The sequence below is a fragment of the Dermacentor albipictus genome, chromosome 6 (genome assembly GCF_038994185.2).
Source record: "Dermacentor albipictus isolate Rhodes 1998 colony chromosome 6, USDA_Dalb.pri_finalv2, whole genome shotgun sequence".
NCBI classification, from domain to species: Eukaryota; Metazoa; Arthropoda; class Arachnida; order Ixodida; family Ixodidae; genus Dermacentor; species Dermacentor albipictus.
Window position 1 is genome coordinate 7,349,164 of NC_091826.1, and position 21,197 is coordinate 7,370,360.

The following is a 21,197-nucleotide window of genomic DNA, read 5'->3' on the forward strand; positions in this document are numbered from 1 at the left end:
TCACCGACATCAACAGCTTCAAGACTGCCATACATGAAACCTTTTGCTAACATGTTTTTCTTAACTTGTTATAACTGTATATTTTTCTCTGTTTTACTGTGCGAATATTTGTATTCACCACTCCTTCTTGTAATGCCCTCGGGCCTTGGAAGTATGCTAAGTGAATAAATAAATAAATAAATAAATAAATAAATAAATAAATAAATAAATAAATAAATAAATAAATAAATAGCTAACTTTTCTACGCGCATTTCTTTATTGTTGTGGCCTCTTTAATCGTTCTCCATATACGAGTAATTTCCAACTAAAGCTCGGTTAGAGTGCAGAGCTGCGCGCGTAGCATAATTTTGTCGTGGTTTATTAACCGCGTGTGGCATCTAACCTACGTAAAATATAAAGAACACGGTAAGAAATACGATTTTAACACCTAGGGTGATCGATTGTCAGACCGCTGACGACAGAGCACCGTAGGTATTATAATTGTGCGTTTTCTAAATCTTTTTTTTTTTTTCCCTTGAGCAGCTTGGCTAACGTTAGCAACTCCCGGGGCACAGGGCGTATATGCGGCGACCACGAAATCATGCGTCCCGATATGCCTCTCGTAGTGCGTCGAGTCAGTGGCGATCGTGTGCCGTATCTGCCGCGCTGCGCAATCAGTTCTCGCGTAGCGATAAGCGGGGCCCTTTGGGGCGAAGGTCGCACGCGAGCTCCGTCGCACGCTTGTCTCGGTGCAGGTGCTGCGCTATTTATTGACCAGTCGGGCGTCACGTAACATGGCTGGCGCCGATTCCTTTCGTCGGCGGCGCTGTGTGACGGAATATCATTCTGCGGGCGACGGAGCACGCCAGCGTTAGCCCCTTTTCTTGTTGCTATCTTCGGCTAATCTTCCTACAGACTGGCTAACTGCACGTTTCGTTCCTATACCGAAAAAAAGGTGACAATTAAAACCCTAGTAACTAGTTATCGTCCGATATCATTAACTTCATCGTGTTGCAAATTAATCGAACATATTATAGCTAATGAAATAACCAAATTCCTAAGTGACAACAACGTACTGTCTCCTCATCAGCATGGTTTCCGGGAGGGTTTCTCTACTGTGACACAATTAACCACAATTATTCACAACTTTGCAAGTGCTCTTGACAAATCAAGCCAAATTTACGTAATATCTTTAGATTTTAAGAAAGCGTTTGACCTTGTTCCTCACAATAAACTTATAGAAAAACTACAGTCGGATAGACCTTCCAGCATATATTATTAACTGGGTGGCGGCTTATCTGTCTAATCGCAAGCAGTTTGTTTCAATTGATAATTACTCTTCTAACGAACTTTCAGTAACCTCTGGAGTACCTCAAAAAAGCGTGCTAGGACCTTTACTATTTCTATTATACATAAACGACATCACTAACGAAATTTCTCATCCTGTTCAAGTTGGACTATTTGCTGCCTTTCCTTGAGATTTACGTGCACTGTTTTGTAAGATTGTGTGGTGCGACGTCCTTACGTTGTTGAAACGTGCCTATTGAGTTCTCGCCGGTCTATTGAGAGGCAGAAGGTATTGTAGAACGACAGCATCGACTAGGACTGTCTGTCATAACAGTGGGCCGGCACGGCCTTGCATGTGGTCGGGCTCCCCGGCTCGCCAGTCCATCGTTAGGCACAAGATGTGACGAATTTTTTTCACGCGGAAAAGCAGTCGCTGCGGACCCTGGACGCTCGTTTGAGCGCATGCGCATGTTCGCAGAGTCGGAATACACCGTATTGTTGCCCAGAGTACGGCCACAAACGCGACGAATCGCTGTCGAGATGGCGGCTTGGTTGCCTTCACACGTTTGCAGGGCGAAGGGTTTCCTCGTTTCCCTGCAACCGCCCAGAAACGCGACCAGTCGTCTGTTACGTGGTCGTCGCGGGTTGTTGGGCATAATGCCGACGCCTTCGTTCAGTATGGGTTCAGTGCTTTAACTGGCTGACATAACACAGACCCGACTGATTCACACACTTGAATTCCTTCACTCAACCTCGGCGTTCGTTTGCCACGCCGACTATGTACGCATATTCCAAAACCCCCGCTGCAGACGTCGCAGACGCAACCAAACCGATACTACCGCTTGCCTATCACGTGAGGGCATGGAGGAAGAAAACTGAATTTCCCTTCATCCCATTTTTTTATGACTAGGCTTCAAAATTGTCACGTGACGTTCACTCCTAGTCGTGGAGGAAGGAAAACTCCATGCTCCTAGTATTTTTCTTCCTCCATGTTTCCGTGGTCGTGAGAGCATAGAGTTTCATAAAATATTTGTACGAAACTCTATGCGTGAGAGGCGTGGCATGGGTGGATGGATTTGAGCGTCTCCGTTGAAGCTGGGCGGTGGGTTGCGCCACCAAGCCCTTGTTATTATTTTGTGTAATGTCCTACCTCGAGAAAACATGCGCGTGCGCACGCACACACACACACACACACACACACACACACACACACACACACACACACACACACACACACACACACACACACACACACACACACACACACACACACACACACACAAGTAATTTCCAGAAACCTCTGGAAAACTATGGTTTTGTATGCCTTCGTTGTTTGTGGCCTTCCTACTTCTCTGCCACCAAACTTCCAATCCCCTCTTACTAATTTCTGTTGCTGATATGTTGACTTTCCCCCTGCTATCGCTGAACCCAAAGGCTTCAAGGAGGCCAGAGGAACCTAAACCGACGAACCCAAACATGTAGCATCATGGAGGAGTTTTCCTTCCTCCATGTGTACCATCGTTTCCCTAGCTTTATCGCGGCAAGCACATGCGTATTCTTTCTTGTACCTCGCTTCACAAGTACGCTTTCTAAGGCATCCTGATCTTGCTTCGTAAAGTAAAGTGTTTCCCTTTGAGTTATCATAAATTGTTTCTTTCCCAGATTTAGTTTCCTTCTCTCAGGTAGTTATTCATAGCCAGGCCATACCGGGCGCTTAGCAGGCACATGGATGGGTGGATGGATGTTATGAGCGTCCCTTTTGGAATGGGGCGGTGGCTTGCGCCACCAAGCTCTTGCTACTATGCTGCCTAATATCCTACCTAGGTTAACCCATGAGAAAAAAAAATGAGCCGCAACACGAGCGCCCTCACGGTGCGATAAACATGGCGCTCGGCCTCGAAGCTGAGGCTGAGCTCATAGACAAATCTGCAAGCATTTGCTAAACCATGTCTCAGGGGCTTAAATTTCCCCCATTTCTTCTGTCTTGCGGCCCTTCAAAGGACGTGCTGCAAGCCTGGACAGGTGAGGCTACTTCGTGCGCCGCGCGAAAGGGGTTCATTTGGCTTTCAATACGTGCACTGGGGCGATGCCCGCGCGGTAGCAAATATTTCTGCGATCGCCGGGGGCGCCTCAAACAGGAGACCCAGGGCAACATCCAGCCCTAGACAAAGATTTGTGGCGCTTCGAAGCTGGGCACGAGCTACCTTTAGTATACGTTGTGTTTGTAGTCAAGGGCACCATGAACTCGCGGTGCAGGGCCCACCATGACCGATGCCTCGGTGAACACCGACGCGCCGTTGCGCATGTTTAAGCGTAGTTGGGACTCTGCAAGAAAACAGTTCACCACTAGTACGACACGTTTCTTTTGCCGCTTTTCTTCCTTGATCCATTGGGTGGAATTTGTTCATCCCCAGACACCAAAAGTATGCGCTTACTAGGAATAACTCCGCCCCTGTTGTAAACATCGTCGAAAGGAAATTGCCCACGAAGACGTGGTTGCACTTGAGGCAGAGCGAAGCTAAGTTGCACTTTTACCTCAGTCGAGTGGCGTGTGATAGTTTCGCACTCTGGGCGTTCAAAAAAAGTGCAGCATTTAGTTTTGTATGTGCAGAATGGTTATTTTTACCTTGTGCCGAGAACTGTTGCCGTCCGATAACCCCGTGCAGGTCCGCACCGCCGCTGGAACAGCTGTCATTTGCGGGCGGCACAGGGTCGTTGTTCTCGTTAGATTTCTAAACGATTCTTTACTCTTGTGACTGTTTCGTGACAGCACGTATAACATTTTCTTGGCGTAAATTACATCTAAAGTGCTCAGCGGAAAATGAGACTATCGAAAAAGGCTAAGCGACATATTTGATCTTGGCAGAAGTCCCACACGCAAGTTTTCGTGCTGACAATAACTACTTTTAATGATCTGCCTGCAGTTAATCGGCTGCCCGCTGCAGCCTGATCACCCTGAATGGCTGAAGGCAAGGCATCAGACTTCTGAACCAATTTGCAGTAAGTGCCTGCCAAATAATGCATGGTATTTACTCCTTGTATTTGTATACGGTTCAGATTTAGAAAACATAACATAGGTCTGATGTCTTCGATCAGTAAAAAGTGTACTTGCTGTAGCTTGGTCATCTCGTGCATTGCTAATTGTCATTCTGGAACCCTGACTTTTTAGCACTATTGAGGTTCCCAGCATTTCGTACATGTACATACAGGCAACCAGACAAGACATGCCATATTTTTTCGTGTTTTGTAACCACTGGAATGTTCATTGAATGGTCCATTTTACGTTGTGAATTGGTTGAGGCACAGGCACATGCCGTACTACAGGCATGCACCATATTTTTAGTGACACCACCGCGGATACTAGTGCTCAGATGCGTAAAACTACGTAACCTGAAATCGGAAACACTTGCACCCGCTAAGGTTGATGCTAGAAATTAATCTCTTCATTTTGTTAGCTGCATGCGTTACGTGTATATGTTTCAGTTTAACCAAACTGCAAATTATTATTACTATTTTTTTTTCATTTCGTTTCACTCTTATGGCTGTCGGTAAATCACAAACTTCTTGGTTAATATTAAATTTTGGGGACAGCTCAGGTTAAAATGATAAGACTATTCAGTCCTCTGTAAAGACAAAAATTTTCTTTATTTTTTGAGACAACACAGCCACAGGTTTGTATGACATACAAGCTTTTCTGACCAATGTATGTTGGTTATTACCTGGAATTGGCATTCCAGTCTGAGCGCATTGGCAGCGGTTTGAGAGTGTCGTGTCTTGTTGTTCATCTTATAATTTTACCACTGTGCTCTTGTCTTCTTCCGATGCAGTCAGTTAAAATTATTTCTCAGTAGAGTTGTGCACATAGCAGACTGCAAAATATTATGTTCATAAGTGTGTAGATAGTAGTTCCGCCAGTTTGCAGTGTGATGCCATCACAGTTCCTTTGGCATTGGTCAGGCTCTTCATATATAGAAGAATGCCTTGAACTCATTGTGCACCTTCGTAAACTTGTGTTGAGTATTCACATTTTGTCCTTCGTGTCTACATGTCCTTCTTGAAGTAGAAAAATCTCCCTGTCCCCATGCTCCTTCTCTCCAAGCGTGCCACTTTATTATTATTATTATTATTATTATTATTATTATTATTATTATTATTATTATTATTATTATTATTATTATTTCCTGTGCCCTTTAGGCTCAGCGATGCCGCTACATGCAAGGTATATGCTAAGGTTTGGCAACTTGCAGTCCGTGAGGCAGCATCATGTCACCCTTGTCACATCTGATGATGTTTTATCGCTGCTTTATGATTTATTGCATTGTCAAACTAACCTAACTGAAACAGTTTTGAAATATTACAATAGGTTGTTGCATGCCACAAACTAAGCATGTTGTTACATTTGTATATCAATGTTACCCATGTGTAAGTTCTTAAGCTCTTCTGTGTGTCATGGTGCCTTGCCAACTGTTGCCTCCAAGGCTTCTTTTTGTCTACTCAGCTCATTGATTTAAACCAGAGGTCTTCATACTACGGCCCGTAGGCCGAATCCGGCCTGTGGAAGCCGGTGGCAGTCCTGCCAAGGATGGCTGGCCCACAGGTGGGCCGTTCTCCACAAAGCCTCTGTTTTTCCATAACATAGTTTTGATAATTATACATAAAACTGCAAATTAGCTCCTATCTAGAGCCTGCCAAGCTGCACAGTTGGATGATAACTATGTGCAATGAAAGGCCTTATCTTGGGGGCTTGACAAATTGGTCATATATAACTATAGAGCAGTTTGTTAAAGGCTTTGTTGCAATTCATCTTTCAGCGAGGTTAATTGGTAAATGTGCTAAAAAAATTGACCTTAGCGTGCCACTCAGAAAGACCTCTGCGCACCTGAAGGTATCTCTTGATGGAACTCGTCTTAAGGAGCAAGCCATTGTGTGTGGCAATAATTATTCAGAAATTGCACACCACATCTTAGATTGGAATTAAGGCTGCATGGCTGCAGTTACACAGAATGGAAAGAAAACATGGGCCGGCTTTTGAAACGCGAAGCCATGCAACATGTTTGTCTCGTTTTATGAAAATAATTCTATTCTCTAACCTAAATGAGTCGTCATTTCTTGCAACTCTTGAAAGACAACCATTGCCGAGGATAAAATAGTAATACACAAAGGACGGATAGCAAAACGAAACAACAGAAGTGCTCTTTGTCCTACAATTCTACACTACTGAAACGTAAACATTATGCACAAAAGTCAACATGCATTTGTAGAAATACTAACGTTGTGGTAATGACACACTAGCGAAACAAAGGGCCTGATGTAAGGAATGATGATGTGTCCCAGACCATTATAATGTCTTGTTGATATCAGCTTACACAATGACAAAAAAGCAAAAAAAAGAAAGAAAAAGAAAAGAAGAAAAATATGCGTGCTACCGGGAAACATGAGCAAACTTCCTCGCCACTACTAGTGCTTAATGTTATTTCAAATCGCTGTCCTCACAGAGACTTGGCGGTTCAAGCAAAATTTGAATCCTGAAATAGCTATTTCGCTCCATTTATGGACATTATGCCAGAAGGTTGACACAATTAATTAAAATAAGAAATTATTTGAGTAACACACATCACTTAATTGGAATGAAAATTTTAGCCTATGCTGAGTACTGTTACATATGTTTAAAGATTTATTGCCACTAATATTCATTTAAATAATTGTCTGACCCACGACACTGCCACTCGTTGCCAATCTAGCCCTCTGCCCAAAAAGTTTGGAGACCCCTGGTCTAAACGATTGCCAACCCCTGGTCGACACAATTAGGGCAGCAAGGTGCAACTCTGTTCTGATGCAAGTGCAATAACGAGCAGAAAAATGAACAGTGGCCACTTGTAAGGCTGCTTACATATTGCCACCGGCGATTGTGACAAACCGATGATGCCAGGGTCAGGGTGGTCAGCAGTGGCGTAGCAACAGGGGGGGCCGGGGGGCCGTGGGCCCCGGGTGCAAGAGGCCAGGGGGGAGGTGAGGGGGGTGTCATATACGCCTGAAGACACCCCTCTTCCCGCCGGCTTGACTGGGCGAAAATTGCAAAGAATGTTCCAGTATCCAGTAGCCCGAGCTCATGCACCCGATGCGTTGCGCCGCAGAATTGTCGGCTGCAGCTCTATAAACACCCTACGAAATAATTGCACGAATATGCGGGCTAAAGAATTTAATTCGTGAAATGGTCGCTAAACTACTCGCCTTAGCAGAATGTTTCATGTGGAGTGCGCTCGTGCTCTGCGTTTTTGCTGGGAGAAGGATTCGCTAAGCATACAGTGAGCCGTTGTAAGGCATTGGGACTCTTGGGTCCTTCTTCCGTTCAGAATGCGCAGCGAAGACGAACAAAGACAGCAGCAAGAGGGCGTTCAACCAGCGCGACCGGCGCTCGCGTTTATGGTGAAGCGTTCGTTGAGAACGACGTTGCATAAGTGGGGCCGTCAAAAGTCGCGAATGGGATTCTCTGGATCGTCTTCAGGCTCGGTTCCGCCAAAGAGTTTGGCGGCATATGACTCAACAGGCTGTAGTCGCGGGCCCGCCGCGATGTCCGGCTCGCTTTTACTTCCCCTCTCGCGCAGCTCCGAGAAGCTGCTGCGAAACCTGCCGTTATGTTTCACGCTTTCCTTCTTACCCTCGAAAGTTTCAGAAAACTGTTGTTGTTGTGTGACTTCATGTCACAAGTACAGTGTCTGTATCAGCTGCACAGAATTTTATTTTAAAAAAAGGTGAATTTTGTAAGGACATTTCCCGATCGAGATTCTATGAAGTTAGGTCTTTTTGTGATTACTAGGAACTCGGTAGCGCTAAAAATATGGCAGATAAGTAATAACCATATCCTTAATAATCCCATAATTAGTACTTATAGAGGAAGCACTTCAATTCGAGAATTGAGGACTCAAAGTGATATTATTAACTCAACAAAAACTTCTTAAACAAAATCGTTTTGGGTGCTACAACTTACAGTACTTTGGCACTGCGGGCAGTGCCCAGTATATGGCAGCAGCGAAAGAAATATGAAATAGTGGACCAGTGACGTTGATCCCTTAGTCCTCTCCATTGCGAGTGCAGACCAACAGTAGTGCAAGCTTTCGCTGGCACGGGCTTCATCGCGGCCTTTCCTTTCTTTTTTTATGGTGACGCCAAGAATCGACGCAACGCGTGCTCTATTCTGTTCCCAATCTTGTGGTGGTACCGCACCTCGGATAATCACGTTTGTCCGTATAGCAGCAAAGGAAAACAAGGCTTTATTGATCAGAATGAAGAGAACTCGTAATTGTCATAGCATTGGCACCCGCGCAGCGGGGAGGCAGGTGGCGTTTTCTAATAGGGTGGGGAGATGAGCGTCACTGACAAACAATTTAATTTTCGTTTTCGTTCAGGGCTGCCCACAAACAAAATACTGCGTGCCATAGTACCTACGACGATTTTTGTGAAGTTGTTGTTAGGCAAGATATGAATCTCGGGCTTCAATTTTGCAAATGCAATATTGCCGCTAAAATTGGCAATTAAAACTTTATTATAAAGATATTGTTTTTTACTTGTGATGTGAGTCATTTTTTCCACGATGCCGCATTTGTATTGCCTGCCAAGACTTACAGCCTGACAGAAGATTTGCACATGGGCTTATCACACGTTATCAGTGCAGCACCCTGTGTTATTTGGCGCAGGAAAAACAGCGTGTATATCTGCTGCATTCGCGATCTCTGGGAAAGAAAGCGAAGGAGAGGGGGACCCGGGGAACGTGCGCGGTATCCAAGGCAGCTGTACTGATGCTGAAACCCGGAAATTGTTGATATCCTCGCCTTCTTCGACTACATAAGGGGGTGGGGGGGGGGGGGGGGGGAGTTTGCACTTGCTGGTTCTACCCTTGTGGTAGCATGCTACTTGTCTCATTAATATACTCCCTGTTTATAGTTTCTCCCTGTAACAAAATTTACTAATAGTAATGCCTTTATAGCATTGTCACTAATGGGTACAAAGGCTCAGTGGTTAGGGTAGTCTGCTTCTGGTCAGCAGACTGTCAATAATAAGTTTGATTCCTGGTATCCGTGGCTTCATGCTTGTAGTGGCGTAGTGCAAAAATGCTTGTGTACAGTGTTTTTGGTGCACATTAATCTTTTCAGTGTCAGGTTTTATAGGTGACATACTCCAATGTCGAGCTTTCTTCTCGGATATTATAAAATGAAGACAACAGTTTATTTTCGGTTATTCAGAAGGAAAAAAATGATGCAGATAATGGCAAATGCACTCTCAGTATGGTCCTCACTGGAGAGTGGTGAACTTTGGGTACGTCAGTGACACGTTGGGACAGAAACGGTGGTAACGTACCGATACATCAGTGACACTGAAAGGAATAAAGGATCACGGTCCGTTGAAATTAATCCTCCCCTATGGCATTCCTCATGGCTCATTGCTTCGGGGACATTGAAAATACCTCGAATAAACCTCTAAGTCAACCCTGTCCCTGCAAGTCTCTTGTTGTACAGGAAAGTGTGCAAAGCAGTGACGCAGTCCTCTCGTATTCAGGCAGGGTATGGCATCCTCTCCGCTAGTCCTGCGGGTGAAAAGCGCTCAGGGCCAGTTCCGGCTGGACACTCTGAACGTTGACAGCACGGTGGAGGAGCTGCTGGGCTGCCTGTTCAGCCTGACAGGTGTGCCGCCGGCCTCAATGCGCCTGCTGCTGTCGGATGCCCCTCCGCGCCCCTTGGACTGTGCTGACCCGCAGCGCCGCCTGGACGCACTGCCTCTCCGGTCCGGTGACACACTCATTGTCGAGGCTCGTCGTGAACAACCTGCTGTACGTTGTCCCTTGCCATGATCAGGCAGATAAACCCTGTAAATGCACGAACACCGTTCTTTGATAGGGAAAAGTCGCCTTTATTTCTGGCCATGGAAAGTACAATTGCTATAAAAAAAATGAAAAGAAGAAAAGCCAATAAATGTTATTTCAGTAACAACTTTATTAGTAAACTAATTAATTGATTGATTAGGTAGTCATTGCTTTTTTAAACTATCCAAAACTGAAACTTTCATTGCTTTAGTAAAATCTTTATGAGGGCTAGTTGGTTCATGTACTACCAACTGCAAGTTTATTTGAAATTCTCCAGTTATTTTATACCTTTTCCAGCATAGGCATGCGTACACCAGTTGCATGTACATCTACAAAATCAGGAACATCATAATCTTTCATGCAAGAAAGCTATTTCTTTTTGTGAGAAAGCAAGAAACGAGGCGCTTACACATTTATCTCCTTTTCTTCTAATGTGATATGCCTATATTATTTCCCTTTCCCTCTTACATTTTCTTCTCCTATGAATTTTGTTTTTTTCAAATATGGGAGTACAGGGACACTTGTTACGATGCCCTGCTAAATGACTCCCATAGCCATTCTTTATGTTACTGCTGTGCTGACGAGCACTGTCATTGAAACACTGTCGAGTTTATCTTATATAAGTTTTTCCACAGTTCGGTCAGCGGTCTCTGATAGGTAACCTTGCGCCTACAGTCAGTGAAACAAGATTTATGATTGGTGATGCACAGGGGCCCTTCTATCTTTTTCATACGATTGCATATTGAATAAACCTTGCATGGGGCACTGAAAGTAAATTAACATTATGTCTTTTGGAAACTCTCATTAGATTGTGTGACAACTTGTGCAAGTATGGCACCACGTGCGCTGGTCTCTTGTCTTCTTTCTTTTCTTTGTGCGCTGGTTCTGATATTATTTTTTTCTTTCTGCAAGATGGCTTCGTGTACTGAAGTGATAACTGAATGGGGAAAACCTGCATTCTGTAATCATGCTATCTGATTGAAAAAACTTTGCTCACACTCATGCTGATGCAACTTACTTAGTGCTGTCTTAATACACATGGTTGCTATGTTCCTTTTAATCAATTTAGAGTGTGCGCTGTCATAGTGCAACAAGGTTTTCTTAGATCTGGTGTGATATGCCCAGCATACATGCCCATCCAAAGAAAAACAGAAAATAATATAGAGAAACTGAATGTAGTTGTTAACTGGCAATTCTTATGTGAACTTAAGTCCTCTACCCGCCGTGGTTGCTCAGTGGCTATGGTGTTAGGCTGCTGAGCACGAGGTCGCGGGATCGAATCCCGGCCACGGCGGCCGCATTTCGATGGGGGCGAAATGCGAAAACACCCGTGTACTTAGGTTTAGGTGCACGTTAAAGAACCCCAGGTGGTCAAAATTTCCAGAGTCCCCCACTACGGCGTGCCTCATAATCAGAAAGTGGTTTTGGCACGTAAAACCCCACATATTATTATTAAGTCCTCTCGATAAGTTGACCAATATGTCCAAAATATCTTCGACCGCATCATGAAAATGCATACATATTGTGCATACATGTATTGTGCATACATGTACATGTGCAATGCATACATATATATTTCTTCATAACAATTAAGTAGTCGTCAACGTACCTAAACACTTGCGATACAGGCGTGTCCACCAACTTAGCAGAAATTACATTGTCAACCGAGGACAAAAAGAAGTCACACAAAATGGGGGCTATGGCTGATCCTGTTTAGATGCCAGTACGTTGGATGTAGGACTGGCCATCATAATTGATGGCAGCTGAATGAAAATAAAAATCTAAAAGTGTTAAAATATTGCCGCTATTAACACCAACACAATTCTGAAAAATCAGTCATGCAGCACACATCAAACCGTCATGTGGTTCAGAATAATATGTCCTCTACATCTATTGAAAATGCGGCTAGTGCAGTCCCTTGGTCTTCATTAATTGCCCAGGTAACTTGTTTGGAGCTTCTTACCATGCTTGTCTGTGGTATTACAGCGAAACTGTTTATGGCTAGGTTCCTGCGCATCTCGTTTCCGTCGACATAGACCAACAATTTATACTCCTCTCCACCACCGAAGCCTCCTTCCATAGTTGTGTATAATCCTTGCCACGAGCGCTGTCCCTCTCCCAACATTGCGCATTAGGTGGCCACCTGTGTGCCAGGCCATGATTAGTGTAGCCGCGCTATAATAGAATGTCATTGTCACTGCCTACGAATCGTGTATCCTTGCCGCAGCACCCAGTCTGACAACACAGAGTGCTGGCAAAGCTCCTGAAGAAGAGCAACTCGTACTCGTTGAGCGCCGACGTGAGCAAAAGCGTCCGTGTGAGTGGCGCCGTTGAGCGAATAGCACCGATGATGATTGGGCCAGGGAGGCGAAACGCAAGCGCGACTCATACTAAGACCCTGCATATCGCGCAGTGCAAAACGCACAGGATCTTTGAGTAAATGTCTCTTTATTCGCCCAATACGAAACTCATGATAGTCAAATTCAACATAGCAAATCCCCAACATAGCAAAACCAACCATAGTGCCAGCTTTGCTGGATTTCCCGCTTCACAGGGTGGAAGGGCTCTGAATTTTTTTTCTTTCTTCGTGTCCTTGTTTTATTTGCGCCGTTCAACCTCAGTTTTTCCATTGCCTAAATCAGACCTGCTGCCGTGGCATAGTGGCACTGGTGTGCTAAGGGCACTGGATTGAATTACGGCTGTGGCCGCTGCATTTCAATGGGGGTGAAATGCAAGAATGCCTGTGTACCTTGCGTTGACTGCATGTTAAAGAGCTGGAGGTAGTCAAAATTAACTAGAGTCCCCTCCTACAATGTTACTCATAATCATATTGTTGTTTTGGCATGTAAAATCCCAGAATTAATGTGCTTAAGTCAGTATTATGAAGTATCTAACTGTAGCATTAACTATACATAGGGCACTACATAGCTAAACCCAAACGGGAGTATTGAAGCTTCTGCCAGTACTTTCTAATAACTGTTGTGTGTCTGGCTTGCCTGTCTTGTAACTGAACCTGTGTCCACGGCAGAGTCTTCATCTCCTGTGACTGTGTCCTGGTGCTAAAAACATTAGACACAAGATGCTTAGGGAGGCCATACTAAAGCCGAATGTCCCGGAGGACTTTACCCACTGGATAACAGACAACAAAAGTGCAAATTCATTGCTGTAGTACCTGCGGCAAACAGGGCTGCATGCATTTATTTGATGCCTTTTGCCAACTTTTTGTGCACGTGCCTTGCGGCAAGTTCACTGCATTAAAAAAGAAAAGTACTGGATATGTCTTTTTGTCATGGCTCAGTCATGTTCTTTTCCTGCTGCTATGAGCTGTATTTCCCATTTCCTGCTATCCATTTTGTTAAAGTGATACTAAAGGCAAGTATTAAGTCAAGCCAAAGTGATAGGTTAGTGCTCAACGAACTCGAAGGCATCAATATTATCGCGAGCAGAGATTTAATAATAGAGAATTTGAGGTAAATGCAGGACATGGTTAGAGACTCCCCCGGGACATTCAAGTACTTGCCAGATGACGAAAGCACTCCTCAGTCAAATTCTGTCACTAGTACACAACTACTCATAGCAAAAAACATCCCTGTATTGTATTATACGATGAAATTAATGCTGCTTGTCCAGTTCTATTTCATGTCTAGAGAAAGAACTCATTGAAATTACCCTTGACAATGACATGGGTGGTTGAAAGGTTTTGTTTTCGCTGGACTGCGATGGACCACCCGAAATGGGCCCCTCGGTTAAACCCCTTTCTTCATGTTTTGTCTATGTGGTTTCAGTGTGAATGAAAGGTGTGCGGATACCATATAGTAATTTCCAATTGAATATTGAAATGAATTAAGAAAAAGAACACTGACTATTGAATATCAGAAAACTTATAACAAAATTTAATGCTTACAAATTTTGGGCAAGAAAATACGGTGATGCACATGTTTGTGGGTCTGCTAGCATGGCATAACAAGAATGTAGCAAGCTATCAGTAACTTAGGTACATGGAAATCAGGATGTGCACTACGGTCTACTCTTATTAAAAGGAATACTATACAGGGTGTCTCAAATGAAAGCACAGTCCAGTGTATCACGTGACTTGATCACCACTCTGCATGTAGCCATTGTTGGCGCTCTGCGGGTCCACTGTGGTTGGTGCCATTGGGGAAGAGGTGCCTTTTCATTCTTTGCCACCATGCAAAAAATTCTTCAATCTGGAGTGTCATTGCAAGGTTTGCGTAATTCTCTATCTCTCCTTCTTTGTCCATCTGTCTTTCGTGCAAATGTATGCAGCTGGGTGGTCGACGCGCTATAGTCGCACGACACTTTTGTCCACACTGTGTAAATCCGAAGCTAGTCTTGTGATGAGTTGCTCGAAGCTACAAAAACAGGCAGGTATGCGTCTGAAGCGTTGTCGGGAGCAGGGCTGTCGGAGATGTTGTCACAATGATATGGAGGCGAATTGCAACTGTTGCAATCTGTACACTCTCTTGTTTGCAAGGCAGTTTGTCGGCTTTCTGAGTGTAACATGGCTGCTGTGAATAGAGTTGTGTCGATTTGGCACCAAACTGCTGAAACCCGACGAAGCAGCGTTGATTAAGCCCAATTGCCTAGGGAGAGTGTGGTAACAGGCCGCAAGCTGTTGCGAAATGCATGCCGCTATAATATGTGCGTACGGGCGGCTCATCAGTTATATCTAGGTCCTCAGAACATGCGTACGGGTTAGATTGACAGCTGTTGAAGTGGCGTGAAGTTCATCGCCACGTATGTAATACAATCTACACGCTTTTGCATTTCCCAAAATACGCACTGCTTTTGTTGCCGTTCCCTCTCTCTGCGTCACATTATCGTTTCGATCGGTCCTGGCCGATCTGGCTCCATGCAATCCCTGCATTGGACCGACGTAGGGGAGCGCATGTGCTTGGGTGGAACTGCCCACTGAGACAAAGTCCGTGTTAACCGGGGTCACCTGTTTGCGACATACTCGCTTGCATGCTATGAGCACATGGAGCTCTGCGGCACACACGAAACGCAACATGGCGCGGGTGTCTACATCGATTGAATATTTGAAAAATTGAATAATAGCTATGCGACCTGCAAATCGAATTATTCCACTATTCGATTCGACAATATTCGAGCATTCGCACATATTTAGTGTGAACAAATGCCACCTTGCCCAAATTTCCATTATGTCCATTTATGGTTGAGGACCCCCTGCGTGTGAGAGGCACGCAACAAAAACTGTGGCGCCTTCTTGCTCTGCGTTTGACATGCCCTGTGCTTGCAGCACATCAGAGTTATCTTCGTGTGGTGATTGTGCAGGCAACTGCAGGAACACCCAAGAAGAAGAAGGAGCACAAAACGCTGCCACTGCACAACCAGCCAGAGCAGAAGGAGAAGAAACACTCTGAGGAGGAGCCCCTGCCGGGCGTGCTGGTCAAGCGTCCCGTGCCAGCGGACAATTCCTGCCTCTTCACCAGCGTCTACCTGGCCCTCTCGGGTGGCGAGTATGATTCAGGCGCCAGTACTGCTCTTCGCCAGGTGAGCTCCCATCCCTTGGGATATACTGGTGTAAGCGCGCGAGAGGACTGCATTTGAAATAAAGTTTAATTAGAAACTAGCAGTGTTAATGAGTCAATGATGCAAGATAAACAGTACTGTATAAAACTAAACATGCATTAAAATTTTTTTCCCAAGGAAAAAAAAGAATAAGAAACAGCTCAAGTCACCCCTTGTCTTATATAGCGATCTTTAGCACATTCTGAGTCGTCGTCTGGCAACCTGTGGCATCCACATTTGCGAATGCATAGCCACACTTGTATCCACATCTTATCGCGATGTCGGTTCCCGTCGTCATTTCTGTGTTATGTGGTCAGTGTGGCTTTCGTGTACTGTGGCGCATGTCTTTCAATATGAGTAGCGGAACGCATTGTGAATTTTCAGCTGCTTTCAAAGTGAAATTTCTGGAGTTTACTGTACCCACTGGCGACAAGGCAGTTTGTCGTGTTGGAAATGTGCAATGCCTTTGACAGAACTGATGACGACGCTCTGTGGGAAGTGAAGAGCCAGAAGCAGTCATCATCCAATGAAAGTGGAGATAGCTCCGACAAATGAGACGTGTGCCATTCGTATGTGCACTTTTCGTACGGAAACGGTCAAGCAGACTGGAGCTTAGATGACGGATGGGTGATGCAGTAAATAAAAATTGGTATTTGCAACAGTAACACCTATAATAACTATTGTGAGAATAACATATATAAGTGACTTTCAAGAAAAAATTAAGTGCATATATTTTGTTTCAATTGAAAGCGTTGTCATGTCACATATGCGAGTACGTATTTTTGCAGTGCAACCACAAGGCAGTGTTCGTCTATGAATAGTTTATGTGAAACTAGGAATATTTGTTAACATGTGTCAGTTCTTCTACGCCATTTACAGTAGTTTGAAATGTTGTTATTTTCTGCAGCCTCACAAGAAATTGTAAAAGCTTTCCCTTATCACCTTTCTATACTCCACGCCTGCAAAACAGTTTGCTTGGTCAACAGCCTCGCCAAATAAAATATAAAAATAAAGTATCCTCGCTTCTTTCGGTATAGAATTCCCTTTCCCCTTCCCTTTTTTCGTCTTCAAGGTTAGGAGTCGGCTTGTATTTCAGTTTATATGGTAACATTTAGAAAAAAATGATCCACAGTACAGCTGCAGCAATAGCTACAGTGTACTACAGTAACAGCTGTGCACCCTTAGCACCTGTTGTTATTCATGTCCTCTGGGGTGCACCTGTCAAGCTTTAAAGCATTTTTATCATAAAAGGTTGGGTTTTCAGGGTCTGGTACATCATAGCCTTTGGTATTTTTACAATGCTTGCCCATTTGCTCCGTAATCTGTGCAAGTTAATTATCAACGGCTGGACATAAAGAAACTTGGGGCGTGTGACTCTTAAAGTGTTCATTTGAAGGTTTGTACCCGATTGGAAATCTTTAATAAAAAACAGGCAGCAGTGAAGTTTTAGTATTACAAAAAATGTACTACCATATTTACATGATTCTAACGCACCTATGAGATTATAACACACAACAAATTTTTGCAGATTTAAAAATCCTGAACCACCATTTAGGCTTAGTGAAAAAGCACCCCGCTGATCGCGTACGCTGCTGTGAACATCTCGGCGAAATTTTGCAGTCGTGTGTGGCACATGGAGCTCACAAATAAAGCGCAAAGTTAAATTTTTTTCTAAATCTTTTCCACAGAAGCTTTCTCACTCTTTTCGGGTGGCCATATTTCGTCACATAGCAAGTTTCCATATACGGCTGCTAGTGGCCAAATAGCTGACATTCATTAAAAAGCGTGTTTGGATCAGTGCGCTTCTTACTACTGTTATTTTTTATGTTAATTGACGCAATTTAATAAACACGCTGAAGTAAGTGAAAATCTGTTTTGAATTTCAATACGAATTTCATACTTCCTGAACTGTGACTATTGTACTATTGTTGACTATTGTCTGCTAATAACGCTTGGCCACGTATGCCCGCATATGAATTGAACATGAAACATTGAGCATATGAATATGAACTTTGTCCGCACTGCTTATCAGGGTCGTGGCCATCGAGCCTCACTAATTTCTATTAGTTTTGATCACTCAATATGCCTTGAACCATGTGAAACTTAAGGTTAGACCAGATGTACAGTTGCTAGTGCGTGATCACTCCTGGCCGCTCTTGGCTAGATGCCTTAGTAGACTTCGCTTCGTGTTGACCTATTGCACAACATGTGCAATTTGGGTGTGGCTACTATTCGTTGGTCAAGCTGGTGCAGGACAAAGCTGGCCCACACCACATAGCACGGCCACCCTGGAGCAAATGAGCGCGAGCGGGCACTGCAGCCGTGTCGTGCACATAGTTAGCCACCATGGTTGCATGTAGCTGCATCTGCAGCAAAGTGAGATACAGTACTGTGGATGCTGCAAGGTGCCGTGACGAGCGCGCTCACTGAGCTCCTACGGCTCGCTGAGGACAATAGCATGCTATAATGTGGCTCAAGGATCGAGTGCCGAAGCATAGTGAACAGGTCATCTGCTTTCTAATTTGTACACCCTCATAGTGTCTCCATCTTGGTCGAAGCTTGTTACGTTTGAAATCCTTTCAACACAAGTCTGGAGTGTGGCATCCACCCGTTAGCCGATGTGCGCGTTGCAGACATACTTGCATGTGCAAACACAGATGAAGCTTGTTTGACCCTTGGAAATTGTGTGATTGTCGTAGAGATAAGTGTGAAAGGAAACATGCTACTCATGTCACTCGGTGCGAGACATGTAGCAATCTAGTATGCTGTAGCATAGCAAAGGGATGAGACACTGTGAACTCAACCATAAGGTGAGGGTAGCCTCTGAGCTGGGCATGCGTAGGCACCAAAATGGGAAGTAGTGGTGTCCATGTGAACATCCAAAACCAAATTTGAACTGTGCACCTCGATGACGTTGAGTAGGCTGAGTGTTGTGGGCACAATCCAACTTTGCTGTAGCTTTCGCAGTGCTAGGCATTGAAGGAGGAGTAGGAGCACTGCGATAGGGATCACTGGTGCTTGTTATTGCCAATAACTCTGCTTTGGAATTATTACCATTGGTCTACAGCCATTGGTCTACAGCCATTGGTCCACAGCCATTGGTCCACACAGCCATTATTGACCACACAGACAATGTGGTCACCATTGGGTACATAATTAAGGAGACAGGGATGTAGTTCATGTAAACACACATGTTAAACACTGCATCACCAGCTAATGTTCTCCTTACAAACTCCTACTGCAGTTGCAGAATCTTGTCGCTAACATCTTGCATTCTCTGTAAAGAGGCCTACCAACGCATACCTCGCTATGATTTCTGCTCTTAATTTTACTTTGAACTGTGGAAATCAATTGGAACATACAGGGATTACTGGGTATGTGCAAACATTCAGCCTGATGCCTTTGTTCCTCTGTCTGCAGCTAATCGGTATTTACAAATCATTCATATTTTTATGCAGTGTTGCTAGCTAGGCAATAATAGCAACTTTAGCCATTATTCAGGCTTATTCTATAGTCTTTCTGAAAATGCTGCACAAATGCAGCAAAGCAGACACAATGTTCCTGACCGCCCCAATTCCTCAATCCATAGAAACTTTAAAAAATCATTGAGGGAGTTGTGTGTGGGCTCTATAGAAGCATGCACATGTTAGACATGATGCAAATCTCGCTAATGAAGCAGTAACTCGCCAGAGGACCTGCATGTGCTGTATTGAACACGTGTGCTGGCGGTTCCCAGGTGATTGCTGACAGTGTGGCGGCCGACCGAGAGACGTACACGGAAGCATTCCTGGGGCGTCCAAACCGCGAGTACTGCACGTGGATCCTAAATGAGGAGCACTGGGGTGGTGCCATTGAGCTGTCAGTGCTGAGCCGCCACTACAATGTCGAGATGGTTGCTGTAGACGCGCAAAGTGGCCGGCTACATCGTTTCGGGGCTGACAACGGCTTTGACCAGCGGCTGCTGCTGCTCTACGATGGCATCCACTACGACCCGCTTGTACTCGAGCCACTAGAGCCGGGTCGGCCCGTGCGCACGCTCTTCTCGACCCGCGAGGAGGCGCTGCTGGCACTGGCGCTGGAGCTGGCACAGGAGGCCAAGGCCAGTCGCCAGTACACCGACGTGCGCAACTTCACATTGCGCTGCCTCGTATGCGACGTCGGTCTCGTGGGCCAGGAAGCGGCGCGCCGGCATGCCCAGGACACCGGCCATAGCAGCTACGGGGAGGTGTGAGGGTTAATCATGCAGTTAGGCCCCTTTTGGTCGAAGATTCAGTAGGGCCATCTCGGAGAGGTGTGAAAGGGAGGATAAAATTATTGCATGCGCCTGTCTTGGGCCACGTTTGGAGGCATGTCAAGTAATGACTGCAACCGGATGTTTATCCGGTGCACCTAGGGTTACGCAGAAAAAAGTGCGAAAGGTGATTGCATCCAGTTGCTTGCTGGCTGGCCCCTCTACTGCTTGCTCGCATGCGCTGGTTGAGTACATGCTGATCTCTTATTCTTCATGCACTTTATATATGTAGAGAAGGCAGTTGTCGCAACTTCATTTTGCTGCCGGCTGTTGCGGACCCGGTTTTACTCTTACCATGTGCACTTGTGGGACCACCACGGTAATTGTGCTCATGTCGGATGATCATCATTCCTCAGAGTTTGCTAAATTTACCGGTGCGGGTATCTGCAATAATAGCGGCTGTAGCACTCCTGAAAGAGGGAATAAATTGAAAATTCTTTTTTTCCTGACACCCTTGTGTTTGTGTTCTGTTGTGCATAGTTTCATGATTGCGACCATTGAAGAAGAAAAAGAAGCTTACAAGCTTGCACAATGCCTTGCAGTCAACATCAACATTAGCCTTCGCAATTCAACCACTCCTGACACTCCATTCGTCACTCATGGCACCGTCCGCACGTCTATGAGTGCGCCGAGTCATAAAATGGGGAACCAGCCAAATCATGATAAAAGCTGGACGTTTCAGCAGCCACTGGAATGGTAACTGCGCAGTAAATGATGTCGACAAACTCTCGCATCCTTGCACAGATCACGTGACCATGTGTGGTGACCAGAAACTGCCGCTTCCCTAGCACGGTGTTATAAGATGCTTTTTGTGCGTTTGTGGCTGAAGATTGTTTCAATGGAGAAGGCGTTTTAGAAGTGCAGTTCTTGGATGCAGGAAAGTCCCTGCATGGTTAAGCTAGACAAGTGCCATTTAACATGAGCACGTATAAACAGCATGTATAGAAGAACAGCAAGAGAAACTTTTCAAGAATAATATGACCCATAACACTTGCACAAGGAAAGCACTCGAAAGGACTATATTATTCCTTGCAACGATACATCTGATGTACAAAGGGGTACCCAAAAGAAACTGAACTAATTTTTTTTAAACTGATTTATTCACATTTCCAGCACAAACCTTCGATCTCTTTCAAAGTACTTTTCACTTGCATGAATACACTTGTCTAGTCTTCCAGTTTTAAAAACATTGTTTAAGTTTGTCTTTTGTGATGCTTGACAGTGCTTCCG

At 44.8% G+C, this 21,197-nt stretch overlaps 1 protein-coding gene across 3 annotated transcripts in view; it reads left to right on the forward strand.

Moving 5' to 3' along the window:
* Yod1 (Yod1 deubiquitinase) overlaps positions 1-20,416 on the forward strand; it is a 47,621-nt gene extending 27,205 nt beyond the window's left edge. Inside the window, exons 1-5 of one of the 3 annotated variants that reach the window (XM_065431155.2) lie at positions 3,112-3,288; positions 4,191-4,266; positions 9,820-10,090; positions 15,440-15,658; positions 19,413-20,416. In XM_065431155.2, coding sequence (XP_065287227.2) covers positions 9,827-10,090; positions 15,440-15,658; positions 19,413-19,907 — 978 coding nt within the window. In that variant the 5' untranslated portion in view covers positions 3,112-3,288; positions 4,191-4,266; positions 9,820-9,826 and the 3' untranslated portion in view covers positions 19,908-20,416. Of the gene's footprint in view, positions 1-3,111; positions 3,289-4,190; positions 4,267-9,819; positions 10,091-15,439; positions 15,659-19,412 lie in introns of those variants that run through there. The other 2 variants (XM_065431156.2, XM_065431154.2) reach the window with 2 other exon arrangements.
* The last annotated feature ends 781 nt before the right edge of the window (positions 20,417-21,197 follow it).